Source organism: Aspergillus steynii (assembly GCF_002849105.1).
Source record: "Aspergillus steynii IBT 23096 chromosome Unknown P170scaffold_1, whole genome shotgun sequence".
NCBI classification, from domain to species: Eukaryota; Fungi; Ascomycota; class Eurotiomycetes; order Eurotiales; family Aspergillaceae; genus Aspergillus; species Aspergillus steynii.
In genome coordinates this window covers 4639499-4664158 of record NW_020194398.1, presented here as the reverse complement: position 1 = coordinate 4664158, position 24660 = coordinate 4639499, and the positions used below count along the sequence as shown (strand labels likewise).

Here is a 24660-nt window from a genome sequence, read left to right as displayed (position 1 = left end):
TCAAGATAAAACAGGTGACTTGCCATCTTACGAATATGATTGATAGATGATGGCGGATGGAGAAGGGAGGATGAATGATGGATGGATGAGGATGAGATGGAGGACGAGATGGAGGACGAGATGGAGGACGAGATGGAGGACGAGATGGAGGACGAGATGGAGGACGAGATGGAGGACGATGGAGGAATCGCGACCAGACCGTGTTCATGCCTGAGGCCAAAAAAGCATCGGTTGAACTTTCAGCCGCGGAGGAGACAAAACGGTTTCCCTTTCGATGGCACGTCTTCATCTGCGCAACCCCCACAGAGCGATCTCATGTGCGTCAAATATTCCAATTGAATACCAATGTCTCCTTCTAAGACCCCCAGACCATCTCGTATCACGATAGCCTGCAACTCTTGTCGTACGCGGAAGCAGAAGGTAAGGGATCGCACGAGCCAACACACAGAAGCGTATATACTTATGCATTCTCCGTCTAGTGTAGTGGGAAAAGGTGACTCCTGGACTGAATGAAAGCCTGGTTGCTGGAATTAACTTCTCAATTCTCAAGGCCTGTGTGCACGCAATGCTCTCAGCACAATCGGAGGTGTGACTGGCCTGAGCAGCTCAAGCGGTTAGTACTGGCCGGTCCTCGACGTGGTAAATGTAAAAAGTTGATGAATTGCCAGTGGACCTGCAAAAGGGTACATCGAAGTGCTGGAGCACAGGTTGCACGAGACAGAGAATGCGCTGTTAATGGTATTATCTCGGATTTCCGATGAGCAATTCCTGAGCGTCTCCGAGCGAGATCAATCGAATTACTTGCCATCTCCCCGACAGGAGAAAAAGGGAACAGAGTACTGGAAGGAGTTCCCTTTAGATACGGCAGACAACATACGAAGATGGCAATATGACAATCATGACAATGGACCGACGGAGTCAAGCAACGGGGAGCAGAACTCGAGGTCAAGAACGGCTGATAACCGTGCCACGGTCGCACCGTCCGATATGAGCAGTCCGAAAACAACTTCTGGTCTAAATATTCGAAGAGGTATATTTATTCCAGAGTCCATTTCGAATCCACGTCAAAGATCTTTTCTTACAGGTACACACAACACTCCCCGACCGGCCTGGAATATGCCTCCGACCCTCCCGACAGGGCAAAGAGGCAACGGAGAATCAAGTCAACCTACCACCCCTGTTTTTCAGCAAAATGGGTCCCTCCTAAAGACTCACGAACAATTTTCTGCCTCCGATACGCCGCGTGAACCAAGCCAGTGGAGTGAAGCGCCGTCGTTCAAGTTCCAGGAGCAGTTCCTTTGGTAGGGGGCATACTGCGGCGTCTAGTTTGGATACTCAAAGGCAAATGATCCTTGGAAAACCATGAACTGGAATTCACGCCCAGACGCCAAAGAATACAGGCCATATGTACAGTCACGGCTGGCCGTCTATAGAATGAGGTAAGTTATGGTCTTTGCTATGCAACCACGCCCTTTTCTTTCAATTCCTGAATCCGCGAATCGCTGAATCCCACCACCTCCCGCAGTATCTCCTGTGTATGCTGCCCTAGAAGAGGCGGAGGGCTTCTGATACTAGGTTCTGCGTTGGAATACTTCACCGGAGGACTGATGACCTTGATGGGCCCACATGAGGGATGGTCGATCGTTTGGACCATGCCTCGAGCGCGGACTATCCACTGTGTTAGCAAATGTCAATCCGGACTCAGAGGGGTCCCTACCGTGCTCGTGGTTCATCGTGCCTTGGACATCGTTGACCACTGCAAATGGAAGCCCACTGCCCTCGAAAATTTGCTGCCATTCTTTGGTCGTGAGCTTGGATGTTTCGGCCTCGATCATACTCTCCAGGATGTTCCGGTTCCGAACTCTCTCATTGTTGCTGCTGAACCTCTCGTCGTCTTTCCACTCAGGTTTCTCGAGTTTCTCACACAGGATGCCAAAGAGACGATCATTGGCACCTCCGACGAAAATATCGCCGTCGGCAGTTTTGAAACTCTGGTAGGGGACAACGGACGCTGCCACCAAACTGGTCAGCAACTTTTATTTCACCCAGCCAGCCGATAAGTTTCATCCAACTTACGATGCGCCGTGCCCCATCTCCCCGAATCCTTCTCGCCACTGATCAAGACGGAGCTTCCCATATTGGCCAACGTCGCCACCTGACAATCACTCAGACACACGTCCAGATGCTGGCCCTCCCCCGTGATGCCTCGCGCCAACAACGCCGCCATGATGGAGTTGCACGCATACAAACCCGTCGTGAGATCCGTCACGGCGACTCCCACCTTGACGGGAGGCCCGTCGCGGGAGCCCGTCAGATGCGCCAGGCCGAATTCCGCCTCGACCATGACGTCGAAACCGGGCCGGTTACTGTACGGCCCTGTCTGGCCGTACCCAGTGATACTGGCATAGATGAGACGGGGGTTAATGTGCCGGATAGTCTCGTAGTCGAGGCTATACTTTTTCAGCGAATTGGGGAGGTAGTTTTCCACCAGCACGTCGCAGCGCCGGGCCAGTTCGTGTAGGATCTCGACGCCCTCCGGGTGAGCGAAGGAGAGACCCAGCGAGCGTTTGTTTCTGTTTACCTGTGGAAATACATATGTCAGTTGGCCCTGGGCGATTGGGACCGACGCATGTAGGATTGTAGGATAGGGCTCTCGTACAGAGAGGTAATATGCACTTTCACCTTCTCCGTCCCTGCCATCCTTGTAGGTCGCGTACGGAGGGCCCCAGGCTCTCGTGTCGTCGCCTCGAACCGGGTGCTCGATCTTGATGATCTCCGCCCTGGTTGAACGATATCAGCGTCTTCGCATCCGATTTTGGTGTGGAGGGAAACCAATACCCTAAATCACCGAGGATCTGAGTACAGTACGGCTGATGAGATATTAGCATGGATCCTAGAAGCTTGACATCAAGAGACCATTCCACATACCCCAGCCAATACGCGACTCATATCTAACACCTTCAGCCCGGCAAGGGGCAACTTCTTGGTGGCGGCTACATTGGCGAATGGACGGATATTGCTGATCTTGCCATTGCCACTGTGACTGTACAATGGCGAAATCCGTCGAAATGTCCTGAGACCAGTCGATAAACGATTCATCGTTGCTGTAGAGTGATTGTATGTCAGTGAAAGTCATTGCTGAGTCTCTGGTGAACCTCGGCCTGGAGAATGGAGATGGAGAAGCCCCACGACGGGCAGCCGGAGAGGATATGGAGGACCCCCACATGTGGAGAATTCATGGATTTGGAGCAAGAATGGCATTGACTATTCACGGCAGAACATCTGCTCAACTACTACTAACTCTCTAATAACTAGGAACTAGTTAGTCCCCGACGCAACGTGCACCTCGATCCTCCCCGTCCCCGTCTGCTTGGTCTTGATATACACCAAATCCAACACCCCATTGCCATTGAAGTCAATCAGCTCCCAGAAGCCATTATCCTCAGGATAGAAGGTAGTGCCGACCTCCTGCACGCGGGTCTGATACGTCGAGCTGCCGGACGCCACATGCACCTCGACCTTGCCGGTGCCGGTGTTGCGGTTCTTGATATAGACCAGGTCCAGACGGCCGTCGCGGTCGAAGTCGACCATGCGCCAGACGCCGTTGTCCTCCGGATAGAAGGTGGTGCCGACCTCCTGCACGCGGGTCTGGTAGTTCGACGCCGCGGACGCAACGTGCACCTCGACGCGGCCGGTCCCCGTGTTGCGCGTCTTGATGTAGATGAGGTCGGGCTTGCCGTCGCGGTCGAAGTCCGCCAGCTGCCACACGCCGTCGTCCTCCGGGTAGAAGGTCGTGCCGGTGGCGACGATGCGCGTCTGGTAGTTGGACGCCCCCGAGGCGATGTGCACCTCGACGCGTCCGGTGCCGGTGTTCCGTGTCTTGATGTACACGAGGTCCGGCTTGCCGTCGCCGTCGGTGTCGATGAGCTGCCACGTGCCGTTGTCCTCGGACACGTAGGTCGAGCCGACCTCGAGCGTGCGGGTCTGGTAGGTCGACGATCCCGAGGCGATGTGGACTTCCACCTTGCCGGTGCCTGTGTTGGTCGTCTTGATGTAGGCGAGGTTGGGCGGCGTGCCGGGCAGCATCTGCCAGGGGCCGAAGGGGTCTGGAGACACAAAGGTGGTACCGGTTTCCAGGATGCGTGTCTGGTAGGGGGCGGCGTGGATAGCCAGGGGGAGGGAGAGGAGGGTGTAGTAGAAGGGGATATGCATGGTGATGGTCTTTGTGAACCTGACTTGATTGGGCTTGCTCGGATTGGGGCTAGGAGTTTGACCTGGTCAGAGTGTGTTAATGCATTGCAGGCGAGTAATGAAGCCCTTAAATACTCCTCCCTTACTCCTTCCCTGGAGAAATAGTACGATGGCAGCGAGTCTAGACCCCGACGACTGCCCGGAACCTGGCCGGATTCCTGCAGCTTACATGCAGACGTGAGCTGATCAGTTGATCATTGCGAACGCAAACGTACATAAGCTTAATGTCACATTGCAGGAACCGGGGCAGGCGAGGAATGGATTGGAGGCGATGTTCGTGCAGATTGGGTCGCTTGGAATTGCCGCGTCGGATGGCAAGGCATACCCCGACGTGGTATTGCAGCATGTCTCGGGAAAACGGGTTGAATGTAGCGATGGAGAGGATCGAGACCCGGAGAGAGGCAGGCTGGAGACTCCAAACGAGGGGTTTGTTAGAATTGAGGCTGGCTGACGATGTGAGGGGCATCAGACGCCCAAGCATGTACTGCCCACAAGGTTGCCTGGAAGAATTCAAAGAGTGGAGTTGTAGTATTGCGTAAAAACAGACTAGAACACAAGCACATAAGGAATACACAAACCCTGCTGTGGCCACTAAGAGTCAATTCCGAATCCCAATCGTCTCGTAAAACCCCTTCCGATCCCAATAATCCAAGAATTTGTTGAGCATCCCCGAGCTAAAAGGAATGTATCCAATTGCAGGCGCATCTTTCAGCGCCGCCACCGTGTTCGAACTGTCGTAATGTGGCGTGTTCCTGCTCGTCTCGAACCTGGACCTGCCACCAAGGACGGGCTCCTGCAGTAGCGGCATGACCGGAAGCAACGGGTTTTCCTTGAGGGCTGTTGTTTGCAGTCGCTGCACCCACTCCCAGTATGGGATATGCTCGACGGGGTATCCGGCCCCTCGAATGACGTCTACCGTCTTCTCCAGATTCACAGAGTCGGCGGGGTCCGGCGCGACCAGACTGTATGACTTCCCGAGATTTTTGTTCTGCGAGGCGATATGCAGGGTCGCGTCGCAGACATAGTCGATGGTCACATACTCCATCCTCTGATGTGGGAGGATGGGGAAAGCACCCAACTGGATGGACCCAACCATCAAACGCGCGAAAAAGTCATCGGGATTGCCTGATCCGTCACGCGAGTCTCCGACCACAAAGCCTGGCCTATAGATGGCCGTGGGGAGACCTCGAGAGCGCGCCCGCCGGACCATCTGCTCGGAAACCCACTTGCTCTGGGCGTAGCCGATGTCGAACGGCAGACCTCGAGCATGCGGCTCGAGAGGCCCATCTTCGAGGACTTTGCGGGTTCCAAAGACTAGCCCCGTTGGGCCCCAGCAGTCGATGCTGGACATGTAGTGGAAGGATTTGCGCCGTCCCGAAAATGCGACTTCAAGCACGTTCTTGGTTCCGAGGACGTTGGCGTCAAAGTGGGAGTCATACGGTTCGCAGAAATTTACTTTGGCTGCGAGGTGAAACACCGTGCTGGCCCAATTTGTTAACCAGGTGAAATTTTCCTCTGCTAGGCCGAGATGGTCCAGACTGATGTCTCCTTCCAGTACCATCAGTTTCTTCAGATGGCTAGCCGAGCCCTCCCAGAGGTCATAGCGGTGCAGAGCTCTGTGAACTCGGTCGGTAGGGCTCAAGTCGCCCTTGGAACGAGCCAGACAAACGACTTCCTTGATGCACGGCAGCCTGAGGAAACGACCGAGAAAATGGGCGCCAACGAAGCCGGTCACACCTGTGACAAAAACCCGACCTTCACTGTTGTCTTGCCATTCTGGAAGGGAATCCAAGGAATCCGCAATACGTGCATCGTAATCCCACGTCTCTGCCTCATCGGGGGCGTTTCCTCCCTCGGCAAACTCCTCGATATGATTGACTAAGTCACAGAGACGAGAATTTTCATGCAAAGATCGCATGGGTATGGTTTTACCGAGCTGCTGTCTCAATCGAGCGATCAGTGCAGCCGACTGAAGGGAAGTGCCCCCTAAAACAAAGAAGTCATCGTCGTCATTGAGATCGGATTTGCTCAGCAATGCAGACCAAATCTTTCTCACAATGGTAAGTAAATCTTTTGCACCTTCCCCTTCCTGGTATTTGTCTTTTTCTTCACGTTGTTTAGTATATCTCCGGACTAAACTCTTCCGATCCACCTTGTCATGTTCAGACAAAGGGAACTTCGAGCAGAAGACAACGTCCTGGGGGACCATGTATGCCGGAAGTCTCTCTCGACAATACATTGTGACATCTCGCGAGTGAATGCTATTTGCGACGACCGGAATCACAAATGCCGCGAGGAGAGGCTCATGACCGAGATCTTTAGGCGGAATCTGCACAACGGCAGCTCCGGACAACCAGGAGCTCGAAAGAAGTGTCTGCTGGATTTCCTCCAGCTCCACACGGAATCCACCGTGTTTAACCTGAAGATCGACACGGCCGACGTAATCAAGCACCTCGGGATCATCCTCACGCCACTTGGCCATGTCCCCAGTCCGATAGTAGTGGATCTCATCAAGCGTGACAAAACGTTCTTGATTTTCTTTGGGACGACTGAAATATCCCAGGGTCAGGCCGGGTCCTCCAAGAAGAATCTCACCCACTTGGCCAGGCCCAGTTATGGCATTGAAATGCTCATCTGCCAGTCGCAACTTGGTATCTCCAGTTGGCCGCCCAATGGCGATGTTTTCATGTTTAAGCTCGTCGAGATCAACACGATGAACAGTTGAAAAAGTGGTCGTCTCAGTCGGGCCATACGTATTCCAGAGATTCTCTGGTGGAGCAGAAGACTCCAGAACAGCTCTCATGGCGGCTTTATTGGCAATTTCACCGGCCGAAAGAACGTGCCGAACGTTTGCGAAAGCCGCGGGACAGGCTTGCGCGGTGATTGTACACAGTGCCGCAGTAAAGAAGATGATGGAAAGGCGCTTTTCCGCAATGAACTCACGGAATGTGAACGGATCTGTGACTACTTCACGGGGCACGATAACGAGTGTTGCCCCTGCGGCTAGAGGAGCAAAGATTTCGAATAACGAGAGGTCAAAGCCAGGATTGTTGATTATCGCCATGCGATCTTTTGGATGAAGTGGCGTAAATGGTGAGTTGGTTGCTAAATGAAGCAGGCTTCTTTCCGCAATCTGTACGGCCTTTGGCTTGCCGCTGGATCCCGAGGTGCAGAGAATATGACTGCGAAATTCGTCTCCCCGGTCTCGAGAAGATGAGCAGCCCACATTATTCTCGGCTTCACGGCCAGAAATTGGAATAATGGTTATATCCTCACCATCCGGAGCATTCTGATTGGTGAGAATATACTTTGCACCAACGTCCTGGAGCATATCCAGGAGGCGCAGCCCGGGCGTCGATGGGTCGATAGGCACGCAGGTCAGTCTGGCCCGGAGGACAGCCAGCTGGGCAATGATCATATTGGAACCGATGCCTTCCAAGACACAGACGGGTTCCTCAGGCTTCAGGCTGAATCCCTTGAGGACTGATGCCAATTTCCCCACTTCTGTGTCGAGCTCACGATAGCTCATGGAACGGGAGCAATCTTCGATGGCGACGTCACCGGGCTTAATCGTTGCATGGCTGGAAAGATAACCGTCCATATTGAGGGTTGGACTGATTAGGGATACAAGGCAGATGGAAGACAAGACAAATAGGTATAGTAAAATGCTGATTGTAATAGTTCTCTGTTCGATAGTAGAATGAACTTCGAAGTTGTTGAATGACATCCCAAATGAATTGTGCTGATTTATATAGGTTCACTGCAGCTGAAAGCCCATTGTTCAATGACCAAGTTGTCACCGGGGTTGATGTCACTGGTTTCTTGAATAAGCTGGACACATACCAGTCCACTGAATGCAAGAACCAGCATCTCCTAAACCACTACCGTGCGCCAAACCCAATATCCCCATTTCCCCGAATGGGGAAAAGGGAGCCACAAGCTAACTCGAGACTTAGTCGTGTTATGCAAGTTTTCATGTCCGGGGTATGAAGGGGCTGAGGTCATTGGACTATTGTGGCTGAACGCTATTAGGATCAGAGTTTTGAGTGATAGTCAGGAATAAAGGGCAGATTGAAAACCCTTCACAATCGGATCACATCATATTCTGTCATATCAAGTGACCCGAGGTCGTATGATCGTGGCTGACAGTGCTTTATCAGGTTAAACCCCGAGCCCTCCAATATCTTTTGTCGAAACCCGTGGATCGCATAAAATCTTCGTCGATTATGGTGGTATTCGTGTCATGTATTTTCCTTCATGCTGCGGGCCGTGCCTATCAAAGTAATGATGTGCCTTTCGCATCGTTGTAAGCCCATGATGTTTTGACAGCCTGCCAATCGCGCTATTTTTGGCTTTTCCTACACTCGATGGATCCACCAGCAGCGGAGCCCTTATACTTTGTCAAGATGCCTTCACCGGTTTTTGTCGGGAAACGAATTATTGGTATGGATATCAGGCTCATAAGATACTTCAAGTGGATTCGCCTGGACTCAACGGGCCTTATGATGGGCCATTCGTGACGCAAGGCAAGTCGATAGACAGGTGTTCCTCATGCCCGGCCGCAAGGGGAATACAAAGACTAGTCGGTATGATGAGTCTTTTGTTTCTGACATAGTTTAACCCAGACAAGCGATCTGCATCGGGGCATGGACTCGACATTCATAAAACGTCTCGCGTTGGACAGATTGTTCGGTAGATGACATCAGGGAATGAAAACCAAAACCAACGGGAAACCCACCGGGGCCATCACGTGGCCAGATAGGCCTGAGGTGTCGGCAGCATTGACGAGGTGCCAATAATACTTCACGGAGAATGATGTTGATGGCGGAACAGCCTGGGAATGATTCGCCGGACGAGAAACTTCAAGTCCGGCAAGATCCAGCAAGGCGAAGTCCAGACCCACGGCGAACAGGTTATAAACAGGATCATGTTGAACAAACCATAAATCAATTGACCAATCTATATACAGATATCTAAGTAAGACATTACAACATGGGCTTCAGGTCATCCGCCACCTTGAAAGGAGCAGCGGTCTTGCTGCGGATCTCGTCCACTGAGACACCCTCGGCGTGCTCGGCCAGAGTCAGACCCTCGGTGGGACTGACGTTGAACACGGCCAGATCCGTGATGATCTTCCACACGCAGCGGGGGCCAGTCAGAGGGAAGCTGCACTCGGGCAGGATCTTAGAGTTGCCCTTCTTGTCGACGTGTTCCTACTCATCGTTAGTACGTCATGGATCTAAAGCGACGTCGCACCAGCCGTTTAGTCTTCCACTTACCATAGTAACCACAACCTTGGTCTTTTCGGGGTTGGCAACCAGGTCCATGGCACCACCGACACCCTTGACCTTACCGGGAAGCATGAAGTTGGCAAGATCTATAAGGTGATTAGCAAGGTCTTGTTCCTCAAGGGTGATGGCCATCACATACCGCCGTACTGGCTCACTTGCAGAGCGCCAAGCATCGTGAGATCAATGCGTCCCGCGCGAATCATACCGAAGCTCTCGTGGGAACCGAACAGAGAAGCTCCACGACCCAAAGTCACGGTCTCCTTACCGGGGTTGATCAGGTCGGGGTCCTCCTCGCCGGGCTGGGGGTAACCGCCCAGACCCAGGATACCGTTCTCGGCCTGGAGGACGACCTCCACGCCCTCGGGCAGGTACGAAGGAGCAATCAGGGGCATTCCGATTCCGAGGTTGACATACATGCCATCCTGGAATTCCTTGGCGGCACGCTTGACGATACGTTCGCGACGGGCGGTGGCCTCGCCGGATCCTAAACGCCAGGAAACGAGTGTCAGCCCCGTGCGCATTGGACATTGCGATGACGGCGGGTGGAGCGCTACTTACCGGCCTTGAGCATTTCACTGGGGTCCTTGGCGAAAGTGAGCTTCTCGATCTGCTTCTCGCCGAGACTCTGGATGACTTTGTTCACGTAGATGCTCTGCAGGTGGATGTCCTCGGGGGCAATCTCGCCGACCTCGACGATGTGGTCCGCCTCGACGATGGTGTACTTGGCGTTCTTGCCCATGGCCTCGTTGAAGTTGTTCATGGCCTTGCGGAACTGACAGTTACCCAGCTTGTCGGCCTTATGGGCCTTGACCAGAGCGTAGTCGCCGAAAATCGATTCTTCCAGGAGGTAGTTCTTGCCGTTGAATTCGCGCGTTTCCTTGGGCTTGGAGGTTTCCGCCACCGAGCCGTCCTTGTTATACCGAACGGGGAGTTCACCAGTTTGTACTGTCGTACCGGTCAGCCTTGCACAGATCCAAGCCCCATCGCCATAGGGTCAACCCACCGATAGTTCCATAAGCCGCGGGAGTATAGAAAGCAGGGACACCAGCCGCCCCGGCAGCGCATTTCTCAGCAATGCTGCCCTGGGGGGTCAATTCGAGAGCCAAATCACCAGTCAGATACATTTTCTCAAAGACTTTGTTTTCACCAATGAACGAAGCGATCATTTTACTGATCTGCTTGGTTTCCAGCAGCTGGCCCAGACCGGCGCCGGGCATGCCGGCGTTGTTCGAGACGACGGTCAAGTCGGTGATGTCGGGCCGGTCGCGCACGGCATCGATCAGGGTGTTGGGCACGCCGGAGAAGCCGAAACCTCCGACCAGCACGGTGGAGGAGCCCTTCATCTCCTTGATGGCCTCCGGGGCCGAGTCGCATAGCTTGTCAATGGCTCGTTTGGGGGTTGAGACGCAGAAGTTCCGCCGCCAGACGGGGCGGAACACCGCAGGGAAAGGCCGCGCCATGCTGAGCGACCTTGGAGAATGACTCAATTGGGGAAGTGAATGAGGGGAAAAAGAGAAAAAAAAAAGACAATTCGAAAAGGCAGAAGGGCTACATATTAAAAGGTATGGTAGCTTCCCCAGAAGCTCTCCGATCGGCTAGCGACCGTGGCAGCCGACAAAGCGATTATCCGCCGTCCGTAGCTTTTTGCCGCCTTCCGAAGCCGACTCCACAGGCTGGTCGGGGGAGGATTCATCCTGACTGCCGGACGCAGGCAAAGTCTGGGCCTGAGGACGATGGCCATGACAGTCTGTTATATCGGAAATGCAAAGGAACAAGCAGGACAATTTCTCAGGTCGTTCAATCGGGAACAGCGACGAGTAGAGCGGAAGTCTGCGATCAATACCGAAGACATCGGGAGCGAGCGTAATTTACGATTCCGACGGGAGTCGCGTCGGCAGTGAACGGTGGCTCAACGGTGGGGCCTTTCCGGGGTATTTTACGGGGTTTCTGGCCTCGTTACCAAGGCACCACTACTAACTACCTGCACTGCGTAGTAGTTCTCCCCGCATGCCTGATCCTCCGGGCATTCCTGACGACCTGATGTCACTGCCCCACCCTCTGGGGAGTACCATATACTTCAGAGACTGATGTCTTCCCAGCTCTGAGAACTCCCTATCGTTCATCATGCTGCGGAGAACCGCCCGTGAGGTGTTCGCCAAGTCCCCCAACGATGTCGTCGTGCTCTCCTCCGTGCGCAGTCCCATCGCCCGCGCCTACAAGGGCGCCTACAAGGACTGCTACCCGGAGGAGATCCTGATGCCCGTACAGCTTGTCCCCTCGTAGCCCTCCGCTCACTATCCCAATCTAACCATGTCGCTGGAACTAGATAATGCAATCGGCCGTTCAACGCGCAGACATCCAACCGCACCATGTCAACGATGCCCTGATCGGCAACGTTCTGGCCGAGCTCGGTTTCGCGAAGACAGGTCGCATGGCTCTGAATGCCGCTGGATTCCCCAACTCCACCACCTTCCACACCCTGAATCGTCAATGCTCCAGTAGCCTGCAGGCCATCACGCACATGTCGCATGCCATTCTGGTCGGACAGATCGACGTGGCGCTGGCCGGTGGCGTGGAGAGCATGACGCGCAACTATACCACGCGCGGCATCCCCGTCGACGTATCGCCGACCCTGAAGGACTCGGCCGTGAAAGATGCTCGCGACTGTCTGCTGCCCATGTTGAAGACGTCGGAGAATGTTGCGTCGCGCTACGGCATCGGTCGGCGCGAGCAGGACGAGTATGCGGCCGAGAGTCAGCGACGGGCCGCGGAGGCGCAGGCATCGGGCCGTTTCGAGCATGAAATTGCGCCGGTTCTGACGCGCCAGGTTGATACGGAGACGGGAGAGGAGACGGCTTGCGTGGTCGAGCAGGACGAGGGGATCAGGAAGAGGGTGACGGTTGAGAAGCTGGCGGGCTTGAAGCCAGTCCTGGAGAATGGGGCGAGCACAGCGGGAAATTCGTATGCAACCATTTTTTGACTGTCGTTTTCCCCGTTGGAATTGGCAGGTTCATTAACTATTGATGTCTAGATCCCAAATTTCCGACGGTGCCTCCGCCACCATCCTCGCTCGTCGCTCGTGGGCCGACGCCCATGGTCTCCGGCCCATCGCCCGATTCGCAGGGACTCAGGTGGCTGGCTGCGCCCCCGACGAGATGGGAATCGCGCCTATCGCTGCCATTGAGAGCCTGTACCGCTATACAGGAATCCAGAAAAGTGATGTCGCCGTGTGGGAACTGAACGAGGCATTTGCCAGTCAGACGATTCACTGCGTGCGCGAATTAGGACTGGACCTTGACAAGGTCAATCCCAATGGCGGCGCAATCGCTCTGGGGCACCCGATCGGAGCGACGGGAGCCCGACAGACAGCAACCCTGTTGGCCGAATTGACGAGAAGGGAGCAGGAGGTGGGCGTGGTGAGCATGTGTGCGAGGTAAGCCTCCCTTTGTCTGTTTGAATCTGAATTTTTATTTAATTTTATCTGTCTCGTCGAGTGTTGAGACATTCTTGGCTAACTGGGCTGGGGAATCTAGTACCGGAATGGGAGTGGCAGCGCTGTTCATCAGGGAGTGATTTTATCTCGGGATTTTTTCGGTAGTAATATTTTACGTGGCGTCGTAGTATTTCATGATCAATGCTAAACTTGTACGTCTGTTTGATGCACAACAGCACTTTTATGAATTATGATCTAATGGATTTCTAGATACTCGGGCTTTGTTTCCCCACATTATAGTGGGAGGGAACCCTTTTCTTGGCTGCATTAGATCGCCTGTCGCGCTGTTTGCTTTACAAAAAGCCCTATCAGATGACGTTGGTCGACCACAGGAACACAAAGAAACCCAGGAAACGCATCAAATCTCCGGTCAATCATGCAGGGAAGCAAAAGCCTGCTCCACATGAGCCACGAGGCCCCGCAAGACACCACACTCCCAATGCAGCGGGCTATCGGATATCACGACCGCCATGTGGGTCGATGTCCTCATCATTGAAAATGTATTTCTCCACATGCAGAACAGAGGGGCCATGGTCACTGAAAATTTGTCTTTTAAGAAAGACTGGATCTGTGGCGTACTTTTTCCAAGCAGCATAAAGCTATCTGGACAGAAGCAATTGGTGAACACCAGGAACACCGTCACCATGCCGGCGCCTCCGATCAAGGAAAGAGTCCCGATCAAGGACATGCAAAAGGTCTTCCACTATACGGATACTATGACCCGCAAACCGACGAGAGACAATGATCCCTACGAGTACCTGGCGGGATTTGGTAACCGACATCAGTCTGAAGTGATCCCGGGGACGTTGCCTGCTGGCCAGAACAATCCCCAAGAGCCTCGGTTCGGTCTGTATACAGAGGGCATCACCTACTCGGCCTTTGCAGCCCCCCGCCATGCCAACTTCAGCACCTATATGTACCGTGTTCGGCCAGCTGCTGCTCACAGTATGATATTTTCCCGCTTCATCCGGTCTGTGTCATAGGACAGAGAGGCTAACCGTCCGCAGATGGGTACCGAGCCAACATCAAGCACAAGGCAGACATCGAGAACTGCTTCTTATCTCTAAACCCTAAGGTTGCAACGCTGGCCGAGCAGGGCGAATGGGCCCCATTTCCGCTGCCCAAGGAGGACGAAAGAATCGATTTCGTGGACGGTCTTCACACTTTGGGCGGCAGCGGGGACCCCAACCTACGCGAGGGGATCGCTCTGTACGTGTTCATGATCAACGCGGACATGGACCGGCGGGCGTTTTGCAACACCGACGGCGACTTCCTCATCGTCGCGCAGCTCGGGAACCTGGATATCCAGACCGAGATGGGAATGCTGTTCCTGCAGCCCGGAGAGATCTGTGTCATTCCTCGGGGCGTTCGTTTCGCCATCCGACTCGGCCGCGGACACAAGGTTGCTCGTGGATACATCACCGAGGTTTGGGGTTCACGATGGGAGCTGCCGGATCTAGGTCCTATCGGTGGCCACGGCCTAGCCAACCCCCGGGATTTCCTCCACCCGGTGGCTCATATCGACGAGATTCTCCATGCAGATTGGTCCATCGTCAACAAGGCCAACGGTCTTTACAATGCCATTGAACAAGACCACAGCCCCTTCGACCTCGTTGCATGGCATGGGAACGTTGTTCCCTACAAGGTATGGAGCGTTGACCTAGTCCTGCCTTTTGGCATAGGAGCCGTGGCTAATCAATCAATCAATCATGGCGCAGTACGACTTGACCAAATTCTCCTCTCAGAACGCGACATCAATCGACCACACCGATCCCTCGGTGAACTGCGTGCTGACGGCTCCCTCGCGCGACCCCAATACTCCGCTGGCGGACTTCCTGTGGTTCGGACCTCGCTGGGACGTCGCGACCAACACCTTCCGCCTCCCATACTTCCACCGCAACTCGGCCACGGAGTTCTTGGCTTCTCTATACGGCAATGGACTGGGTCGGTCCGATGAATTCTTGCCCGGTGGCGGCAGCGTCGAGATCAGCCATACACCGCACGGCAATTTCAGCGAGGACTACGTGTATGAGATGCGCAACCAGGTCAACGAGCCTCGGAAGATCCTTGAGAGTGAGTGAGGACCAAACCTGATCTGCCGAAACCCTCGCTAACGGACCGCAGATCAAATGACGATCATGGTGGAGAGCAGCCGGTCGTTCTTGTTCACGGAATACGCTCGGAGTGGATGTGGGACCTTCAAGGATCAGGGTACCGACCCTAAAGTCTGGGATGCTCTTCCGGTGAGTTTTACTGGAATTTGACGGTAGGAAAGCCGCTCGCTAATATGTTATTTGCAGGATAAATTTTCCTCGTACCCCAACATCCAGGAGATTCTTCGCCAAGTCAAGGCGGACAAGGAAGCCCGGAAGGAGCGTCTGGAGGCATATTACGACGATAGCAAATTGGCGCAGCTCGTCGGCGGTCAAAAGTCGGCATAAAAAGTCCCATCTTGGGCGGTCCACAGTCTGTATATAGGACACAATAATGTATGGAGAAAGGCACTTGGATAGCGAATGATACCACGGAGAATTGTGATGGCCGGAAGGAGCCGGCACTGGAAGGCTCGCAACTGCCGAAGCCCCGCGTGAGCTGAGTCAGCCGCATGGCCCCCGGCTTTTGCAGCGGCGATGGAGAAAGCGTTCATCGCGCAGGAAAATGGCCGAATAGGATGCATTTGGGCCATTAGTGCCAGGGTGGCGCGGAGAGCGCGTCACGTTGAACCCCGTGGGGGTAACTAGGGTAATAATCATGAATCAGATTCATTTTCAGATCCCTCGAGTCTACAGAGTAGTAGTAGTTGTTTACCTATACTCCCTGGTACCTATCTCCAGCATCTGTTGACCGGCGAATCACGAGGGCCACAATACCGTATTACGGATACGCCCGGCGAGTCCCCATTCTGCAGGCGGTGGATCAGCTTCTAGTTCTCCTCCTTACCCAATCCGTCTGGTCGTGGGAGCCTCCCCTCATTCTGCGCCAACGGATTCACTGCGACAACTCCTTTTCTTGTTTCCTGCTCTTTCTTCCTGGCTTCTTCTCCCTCTGCCCTCCGTGTCCACTGGGTGTCATGCTCCGTGGTCCCGGTCTCCCCGGTCTTTCGTATTTCTCGCCCTCTGGCGCGTTGCATCATGGTCATGAGAAAGTGTACCATCTGTGACCGGCGATTCAAGAAAACAGAGCATTTCAAACGCCATGAACGGTCACGTCAGTCAATTATTCCCGATATTTGCTGTCTGGAGGCTTCTTTCGAATCGTGCTGACTGCCCGCAGACACTAAGGAGAAACCTTATGAATGTAACGTCTGCCACAAACGATTTTCGCGAAGGTGTGTAATATGGCCCCGTCGGATGGTATAATTGCGCTTCATTTGTGTGGGGATCTAATATGCTTCTGATCGCAGTGATGTGTTGAGTCGACATGCGAAAGGACACAATGGTGCGGCCGCAACCGCATCCAACGGAGTCAAGAATGGACAGCCCGCGGCCACATCCGACCAAGCCTCGACTCGTCGACCGTCTGCTCTCCCCGTCGAAGGTCAGCAATATCTTCCAGGAGCCGGCGCCGAAACAGTCGATATGGTGCAGCCTCTTTCGGTGACGCCTCGTGACATGCCTCTCCCCTCCGCGACCGGTCTCCCGCCATCGTCTCTAGATTTCCTAGCAAACGTTTCAACGCATCACGCACGCACCGAGCCCCAAGTCAACCCCATGATGATCGATGACCAACAAGCGGCATACTTCGGGTGGAACGAGGTCCCGGCTACGGCGGACACGCCGGCCTACAGAGCGCCTATGTTCGACACGCCAAATGACATGATGCAGTTTTGGCTTGAACCGCGAGTCGATGCGGGCTCGCACAATGGCTCGATAAATCTGATGCCCGATTCGGGATTCGGGATGCTTGGGGAGAGTCACGGAGCCTTTTCAGACCGACAAGCGAGACCCTCTGCGGACAGCGTCGGCACGCCTAAATCCGGGAGTACCATCCCGAGTGAGCGGTTCGCCAAAGTCCAAAAGTATTGGGTTGCGCCTTCGAATCATAACGGACGCCTGATCAATAATCTCTGGCAGGAGGTAGCGAGCATCGACCTAGATAATGTTTTCGCATTGCATCCCGGCATGTCAGCCAACTGTTCGTCTGGTGTTTACCAAGGATCAAGGCACGGCCTAGATGAAGAGTGTCGGCAGCATCTACAGGCTATATTTGGATACGCCCGATTCGCCAACCCACACGCACGCTTACCAGAGCACATGGCATATCCCCCCAATGCTTCTGGCGCACTGGTCACTCTGCCTAACTTCCCCCCTGCCGAAGTACTTGATATGGCCCTTGACCTGTATTTTCGAAACTTCCATCCCCTGGTTCCGTTTATTCACGTTCCCACGTTTTCCGCTAAGAACACGAATCCATCGGTGCTGTATTCGATGTGCTTGATCGGTATGATAATGCTTGGGACGAAAGGGACCACTGACTTCGTCTCCAAGAATTACTCCGTAAGTTTCGATCGAACTACCCACCCATTGGTTTTACTGCGGGCCACTCATGATATGGCGTACTAGTTTGTACTCGAGAAAATCACAGCGGAGCTGGCCAAATGCTCATTGGGCACCGAGAGCTCGGCGAATACCATGTCGACATTCGCGGCCGCATTTCTCTTTCTCAACCTCGCCGCCATGACAGGGGTACGATTTTCTACTTCCCATTTCCATGATACATAGCCTGATTGATTCGCAGGAAAAGGAGCACCTGGAGAAGAGCCAGATGCTCTATATTAGTCTGATTTCGGTAAGTGGAGCCAGTGGTCCTCCTTTAACTCGCGACTAACGCAGGGGGATAGATTGCGCAACGACACGGGCTGTTTACCGCAACCGAAGGCCAAATACTCGACTCTAGTTTCTTTGAAAGTAGCCCGGATGTTGATATACGATGGAAAACTTGGAGTAAAATAGAATCAGTCAAGCGGTAAGTTTTTCTTGACCTGGCTGAATTGTCATTACGTGCTGAACCGAACAGATTAATCTCTGGTCTTCTACTCTTGGACTCCTGGTACTCGTCATTTCTGTCTATGAGCCCCATCATTGTCCCTGATGCCATCCAAATTATATTACCTTGCAACGAGAGTCTATTCCAGGCCAACACCTCCGCAGGGTGGACGCATCTAATCCGAAGCGGAAGACGGATCCTGATGCCCACCGTGGTGGCCCCTTCGGAAAACGTCGAAATTGCGGTGCTCGATAGTCCCGTCGATGATTTCTCCGTGCACTCGGTTTTGGCGATGGTTCAGTTGCGGCTGTCAGAAGCCTATCATCGGTTGTTATCCAACCGAGCAAGCTATCCCTTTGCGCCTTGCCATACGTACGCCATGGATGGTCGCGCGCGCTGCCTACCGTCTCTCCAACTGCAAATTGCCAGCAGATACAGCGATGCTCTCTCTCATCTGAACCCCAACGCCGCTGTCATGTGGCACAACATGTGCATGACGCTCACAGCTGATACGCAGATTTTCGACCTGGCGGCGGGACGAGCGGGTCCCGTGCCGGCAGAGAAAGCACTCGAGGACATTGCGGCGTGGTCGCAAACGCCTGCCGCCCGCAGAGCATGCCTACATGCTGCCCAGATCTACAAGGCCATGATAAATAGGAAAGCCTCGGACCATACCATGTTCCACTCCGTCTTCTCGCTGTTCTCCGCCGCTCTTGTCCTGGGGCTTTACGAATTTATGGTACCCAACACCGAAGGACAGAGACGGGGCAGCTACATCGAACTCCTCGACGACGTTGACTGGCAGGCCGTGGGGACCGAAGGATTTACTAGCTTCATGGAACCGCGCGGCAGCCAGTCGTTTGCGCCGTCGGACAACCCGGCAGTGAACTTCATTCGGAATGGCGGCGTTGTGTACCTCCGTGGCGTACCGTTCCAGGGAGGATATCAGTCTGCACGACGGATTCTCCTGGACTACGCGGGGCTGCTCAAAGATGCCGGGAAATGGAGTGTCCGCAAATTCTCGTATGTTCTCCACATCATGAGTGACGTGCTTATGGACGTGGACTGAGCGAACAAAGCTGCCGTGATTAGTCCTGGCGACAGGACCTTCGGCAACCATTGAATATACGCCCAGCGGGCTGGGTGCGAATTAATAAACGGAGATTTGTATACATGTATATTAACGACGGTCTGGTCTGCACTGGCGCGTACAGTTGGCTAGAATATGGAAATGAGCATTGGACATGACTGGTATGTATATTTTACGATAATCTCACAAGGTCATCTATATTATTCGTGAACACCCATCCAAGCATGACATCGTATCTTTTGAAAAGCACAGCAAGAAACCACCAACGCCTCTAGACATCATGAATATCATGAATGAACCGTCCAGTCCGAATCTCTCAACTTCCTACTCAATCTATCCAGCTCATCCGACGACGCAATCACGCTCAGCATATACACCTGCCCATCCCGCAGATACGACTGCCCCTTGGGACTCCCCGCCAGCACCACTCTCGACAGTCCACAGTACTCATCGGCACACCACAGCGGCTCGCCATCGACGTCGCTCGTCGCCTGGAAATGCTCCTTCTCGGTCTCCACGGCGGACAGCGGATTCGCCTCGCGATACTTGGAGACGCTCAGCCCGTTGCAGCGCGCGTTCGGCAGGTGCAGCACATCCTGCAGGACCAGGGTGTTGGTGCGCTCGTCGCCGGAGCCCCGTCGGACCTGCAGCTCGACGGTGCCGACGCCCAGCACCTTGTTGCCGCCGATCTTGCCCGGCGCGCGGCGGTAGGTGCGGAACGAGGCGCGGTTCTTGGCGTAGTGGCAGTTGCCGCCGACGACGATCCAGTCCCAGCAGCGGTTGTAGGAGGCGGCGGGCGATTGGGAGCGAGACCGGGACTTGGTGGTGGTGGTGGAGGCGAGGTTTTGGGCGCGGGATTTGGGGCGTGGGGATTGCGGAGTGCGTCGTTGGGGGAAGTCGTGGTAGTAGGATTTGAGATCGGGCATGATGGGTGGATTGATGGATGGAGAGCGAGGGGTAGTGGGATGTAAGAATGTCAAGGATTGGGATTTTATGATATAGAGAGAGAGCAGGAGTATATGAGAGTGGCGAGTGGCACGTGGTGGACAGACAAAGCAAACCGCGCAAAGCAGGCAAAGCGAGCAAACCACACAAACCGCCAGTCGAGGCTCTCGAGACTTCCTGATCGTCCGGACTTTCACTTCTTTCGCCATCCACTTCTTGGTTTGTCTGGAAAACCACGCAGAGTCTTGACGTCAGGGACCTCAGGGTAGAACCCCGGATGGCGAATTGGCATCGACTTGGCTGCTAAATAAGCTTCTCTACGTGGGTCTGGCTGTCTGGACTTTGCTCGACGACACATCAGCTCTTTGTCTGCGAACACACAATCATATGGGCGAGAGTCTAATATGTACGGGCCAGTGGCTTTTCGCCATGGCCTGGGTATGGGAAACATGACAGGCTCAACCGTACAGCAATCCCTCCACTCGCTCCGCAATCGCCAATGAACTCGTCAACCCGGGACTCTCGATGCCCAACAGATTCACAAACCCCGGGAATCCGTCCTCCTTCTGGATCACAAAGTCCTGGAACCCTTTGCCCGTGTTCACGGCCCCGCCACGGCCCAGCTTCGGTCGAATCCCACAGTAGTCCAGACTGATCGCCTCCGGATCGACGGCGGGCAGATACGCCCGGATCTCGGCCAGCGCCTGCTGCAGGCGCGCCGCGCTGGGCTTCAGGTCGTTGGCGTCGTCCACCCATTCCACGTCCGGGCCGAATCGGATGCGCCCGCCCATGTCCAGCGTCAGATGCGTGCCGAGGCCGCCGTGGCCCGGCAGCGTCGCCGGGTACACCAACACGCTGGTGGTGGGCCTGGAGGCGCCGTAGGAGAAGTACGTGCCCTTGGCGTAGTACGGCGTGCGGTGGCGCTCCGCCGGCAGCAGCATGTTGTTGATCATGCAGGCGTAGTTGCCGGCGCTGTTGATGACCGTCTCCGCCGTGATGCTGGTCTCCTCGCCGTCAGCGTCGCGCGCCGTGATCCGGAACCCCTGGCCGTCAGGTAACTTCTCCAGCGCCGTGACGTTCGTGCGGAACGCGCAGTCGCCGCCCTTCTCCTCGAACGCCCCCTGCAGGTACACCATCAGCGAGTGGCTGTCGACGATGCCCGTCGTCGGGCTCTCCACGATGCCTGCGCGCGCCTGCACGGCCGGCTCCCGTCGCGAGGCCTCCTCGGTCGTGAGGATGCGCGTCGGCACGCCGATGTTCTGCGCGTGCTCGTGCACCTTGAGCGTGGCGGCCCATTGCTCGGGCGTCTGCGCGACAATCCACTTCTTCGTGTTGCGGTGCGGGATGCCCTTCTCTGCGCAGAGCTCGTAGAGCATTTGTTTCCCGCGGATGCAGAGGTTGGTTTTGAGCGTGTCCGTGCCGTAGTAGAGACCGGCGTGGATGACCTGGGGCGTGTTAACATTGTCTATTCAGGAAGTGGTTGTAGACGAGGCGTAGGCTCGTATAGAGAACAGTCCATATGACATAGCGGTGACACAGGGGGAATGTATCCTCATGACACGACAAAAACAAATAGAGAAAGAGAGAGAGAGATACCTCTGAATTGCGACTACTCGTCTCCATGCCCGGTCCATCGTTCCTCTCCAACAAGATGGTCGAGCCTCCCTTGGCCGCCAACTGCCTGGCGACAGCAAGTCCGACGACACCGGCACCGATGACCTATATTTCATCATTAGCCCATCTGTTCCATCAAATCTCGCCTCATATTCATTTCAATTCAATGCAGACTACATGTCAAATCCATCCACAGCAACAACACAGAAGAACATACCGCATGGGTCACGTCGGCCCGAGCGGCGCGGGAGCTCGAGAACGAGCGCGCTTGGAACTGTCGCGCCCGGCGAAGGGACTGGAGGCCTGCACGCGACGACAGGGGCATTTTGATCGGGCGAATTCAATTGAGTTGATCGATCCAGGGACGGTTGTGGCATGGGGCCATGGCAAAGAAGGATGGACGATGAGGTGATTGCTGGAGTGGGTCTGTCTTCGGGGTTGCTGCCGATCGCCGACTTGGCCGACCTTCTTTCTACTGCGGATTTCTCTGAATGGAATCGTGGGTATGAGATGGATGCATTACGGTATATAGGTAGGGATTATTCTATTTACAGGATCTACGCTCGTGGATCGTCATCACCCGCGCTTGCCCACGCTCTTCAGCATCTCCTCCAGATGCTGTCGCTGTTCAGTCGCTAATTTGCCTTGGGTATCCTGTTCATTGGCACATTAGCTGCAAACCCTCCGTCAAGAGAATCCAATGGCAAGGAGGCACTTACACTAATAATGGTCAAAATCAAGGAGTAGTTGTTGAAGAGGAACCGTTCGCGTCGTTTGGCATCGCCGCCGATGCGACTCAGCTTGGCCAGCAGCGCGTCGAACTCGCCGCGCAGTCGCGCCAGACTGTTGGCCACCGGCTCGTCGTCGCCGGCCTCGCTGCTGAGGACGAGGATGCCGTGCAGCAGTTGCCCGAACCGCTGCGTCAGGAAATGCGGCGCCGCCGACTGGTTCAGATCGTCGCCGCCCGCCAGGGACAGCGCCGACACCGCGCTGCGTCCCGTGTTCGATCCGACCCGGCGCAGCGACTCGCACTGGATGTCCATGATCACCTGGAACCGCGGCCACAGGCGCATGTTCGTGCCGTTGACGTAGGCGTCGGCCACGGGCACCTTGCGGCGTTGCAGCTCGAAGGCGGCGTGCTGGTTCAGCCGCACGCAGATCAGGACGCCGAGCGAGTCGGTCGTGTTGTCGATGAGCTGCTTCGTCAGCGTCTGTCCCAGAGCGAAGACCGGTTCGAAGATCTCCACGGCCTTGCGCGAGATCTGGTGGAACGACAGGGACGAGAACATCTCCGTCATGAACGAGTACTCGGCGGACACGTTGTCCACCAGCGCCAGGTTGAAATTCCGGAACGGCACTTCGATGCCGTGGAAGGAATTGTCCTCCTCCGCCAGGTACGACGACATGGCCATTTGGTTGCCGGTGCGAAGAATGTCGATCCTTCGTCCCAGCGAGAACGGATCGTGCGCCGCCGCGCCAGCCCGGCTGCCGGTGACCATGTTGCCTGCTTTTTGCGTCGCATCTCCGCCCAGGACCTCGTTCCGATCACTGGGATACACTTTGATCTTCTCCAGGGCCTGCAGGTAGCGCGTGAAATGTGACAGATAGTACCATCGCATGGTGTTGACGTAGGCCTGGGTGATTTCGCCCGTCAGCGTCGGGTGCGCTCTCGACATGTAGCTGTACAGGTCCTTAAACCGGACGAGCCGCTGCTGCTGGATGATCTGGGCGTTGATATTCGGCGACCGCAGCGCTCGGATCTGCGAGACCAAGTAATCACGGATCCTCTCCACCGCCTGTAGGGTTTGTTAGCGCCATCAGTTCTCTCGAGATCCTCAGGGAGGGAGTCGAACCTTCTTCTTGATGTCCTCCAGAAGCGGACGGACATCGTCAATAGATGCAGTGGTAGTCGAGCTGGAAACCCGAGCCTCGATGCTCGCCGTTCGCGTCTCGATCTCGTTCAAGGCCTTTACCCAGCTATCATCAATGGGACCTTCCGCAATCACCCGAACCGTCCGCGGCGAAATGCTAATTTCCTCCACCGCCGGCCCCAGCAGCTGCTCCACGTTGCGCCGATTCTCCAGCATGGCGTTCAGCTGCACGGAGCGGGTCTGCAGGGTCTCGATCTCCGCCGAGACGGCGCCGAGTTCGGTCTGGAAGTCACTCAGATACAACTCCACCGATTTGGACACGTCGTCACATCCCGTGATGGCCGAATGGAGATCCTGGAATTTGTCTCGCTCTTGTTCGAATTGCCGAATGGTCTGCGCGCCGACGTCGCTGCCGGCCCGTCGCGGCTCCGATTCGGCGGCGGCGAAGTCCTCGAGGCTCAGGCCGTTGAAGTCGATGTTCTCCACTAGCTGCGACGGTTTGTCCGTCGATACGGAGATCGGGGAGAGTTTGTCTGTCTGCACTGCATTTTCCTTCTGCTTTCCAATAATGCCGCTCAACACCTGCAGCGGATCGGCCACGTCGGAGGGACGGGACCTTGCAGCGGACTGTCTCAGCACCGACCCATCGGCGCGCACGGTGGCTGGCAGCGACACATTGGAGTCACTGGGGGTCACGAGGACGGAGAGGGAGGAGCCTTGTCGGTTGGAGGAGGTCGGGCGGGCGGGTTGCGCATAGGGAGAGAGGCGGGAGGAGGAGCGTCGTGGCAGCGGCGAGTTACTGCGACTGTCGGGCTGGGGGGCGGAGGGGGTGGAATGGCCGGAGATGCGGTCGAGCCACATGATGGGAGGGGAGGGAAGAGAAGAACCTAGAGCAGAGAGATCATGGAGACATGACCGGAGCGAGGAGTTGAGGTGGATGTTGACCACGACAAGTATAGGTCAGGTGAGGTCACGGGGCCGGACAGGCACTAGGGCCGTCCAGAAAGACCAACTGCGCATTCCGGCACGGGAACCACCCGCGCTAAACCGCATCGGGACTAGGCGGCACGACCCCGCCACAACAAAAATGTTTCTTTTTTTTTTTTTTTTCCTTCGCCA

General features: G+C 55.2%; 7 protein-coding genes across 7 annotated transcripts; 4 read left to right on the top strand and 3 right to left on the bottom strand.

Moving 5' to 3' along the window:
• Nucleotides 1–312: 312 nt before the first annotated feature.
• On the top strand, nucleotides 313–1395 carry P170DRAFT_35635 (Zn(II)2Cys6 transcription factor domain-containing protein). The gene is made up of 4 exons (XM_024844144.1): nucleotides 313–420; nucleotides 480–493; nucleotides 551–613; nucleotides 669–1395. Exons 1-4 carry the CDS (start codon nucleotides 346–348, stop codon nucleotides 1303–1305), a joined length of 789 nt encoding a protein of 262 aa, XP_024710512.1. The 5' UTR covers nucleotides 313–345; the 3' UTR covers nucleotides 1306–1395.
• Nucleotides 1396–1456: 61 nt separating this feature from the next.
• On the bottom strand, nucleotides 1457–11357 carry P170DRAFT_452672 (succinyl-CoA:3-ketoacid-coenzyme A transferase 1 mitochondrial precursor; the record flags this gene model as incomplete). The annotated part of the gene is made up of 9 exons (XM_024851291.1): nucleotides 10546–11357; nucleotides 10101–10487; nucleotides 9682–10026; nucleotides 9531–9628; nucleotides 9241–9464; nucleotides 2660–2780; nucleotides 2077–2581; nucleotides 1718–2011; nucleotides 1457–1668 (listed from the first exon to the last, which is right to left on the bottom strand). The coding sequence occupies exons 1-9, from the start codon at nucleotides 11000–11002 to the stop codon at nucleotides 1457–1459; spliced, it is 2643 nt and encodes an 880-aa protein (XP_024710511.1). The 5' UTR covers nucleotides 11003–11357.
• Nucleotides 11358–11528: 171 nt separating this feature from the next.
• P170DRAFT_432740 (thiolase family protein) lies at nucleotides 11529–13214 on the top strand. Its single transcript, XM_024848329.1, has 4 exons — nucleotides 11529–11804; nucleotides 11869–12503; nucleotides 12574–12975; nucleotides 13076–13214. The coding sequence occupies exons 1-4, from the start codon at nucleotides 11667–11669 to the stop codon at nucleotides 13113–13115; spliced, it is 1215 nt and encodes a 404-aa protein (XP_024710510.1). The 5' UTR covers nucleotides 11529–11666; the 3' UTR covers nucleotides 13116–13214.
• Nucleotides 13215–13679: 465 nt separating this feature from the next.
• Nucleotides 13680–15476, top strand: P170DRAFT_347003 (Homogentisate 1,2-dioxygenase; the record flags this gene model as incomplete). Its single annotated transcript, XM_024843603.1, has 5 exons — nucleotides 13680–13980; nucleotides 14043–14680; nucleotides 14754–15108; nucleotides 15160–15278; nucleotides 15336–15476. 5 exons carry the CDS (start codon nucleotides 13680–13682, stop codon nucleotides 15474–15476), a joined length of 1554 nt encoding a protein of 517 aa, XP_024710509.1.
• A 690-nt stretch (nucleotides 15477–16166) lies between these two features.
• P170DRAFT_399168 (FTFMHR domain-containing protein) lies at nucleotides 16167–19090 on the top strand (the record flags this gene model as incomplete). Its single annotated transcript, XM_024846270.1, has 6 exons — nucleotides 16167–16242; nucleotides 16309–16363; nucleotides 16439–17531; nucleotides 17773–17823; nucleotides 17876–18000; nucleotides 18052–19090. The coding sequence occupies 6 exons, from the start codon at nucleotides 16167–16169 to the stop codon at nucleotides 19088–19090; spliced, it is 2439 nt and encodes an 812-aa protein (XP_024710508.1).
• Nucleotides 19091–19300: 210 nt separating this feature from the next.
• P170DRAFT_432738 (uncharacterized protein) lies at nucleotides 19301–20060 on the bottom strand. Its single transcript, XM_024848328.1, has one exon. It carries the CDS (start codon nucleotides 20035–20037, stop codon nucleotides 19399–19401), a length of 639 nt encoding a protein of 212 aa, XP_024710507.1. The 5' UTR covers nucleotides 20038–20060; the 3' UTR covers nucleotides 19301–19398.
• Nucleotides 20061–20371: 311 nt separating this feature from the next.
• P170DRAFT_399161 (Vps52-domain-containing protein) lies at nucleotides 20372–24402 on the bottom strand (the record flags this gene model as incomplete). The annotated part of the gene is made up of 6 exons (XM_024846269.1): nucleotides 20372–21501; nucleotides 21653–21775; nucleotides 21888–21965; nucleotides 22265–22324; nucleotides 22390–23466; nucleotides 23524–24402. The coding sequence occupies 6 exons, from the start codon at nucleotides 24400–24402 to the stop codon at nucleotides 20515–20517; spliced, it is 3204 nt and encodes a 1067-aa protein (XP_024710506.1). The 3' UTR covers nucleotides 20372–20514.
• Nucleotides 24403–24660: the final 258 nt, after the last annotated feature.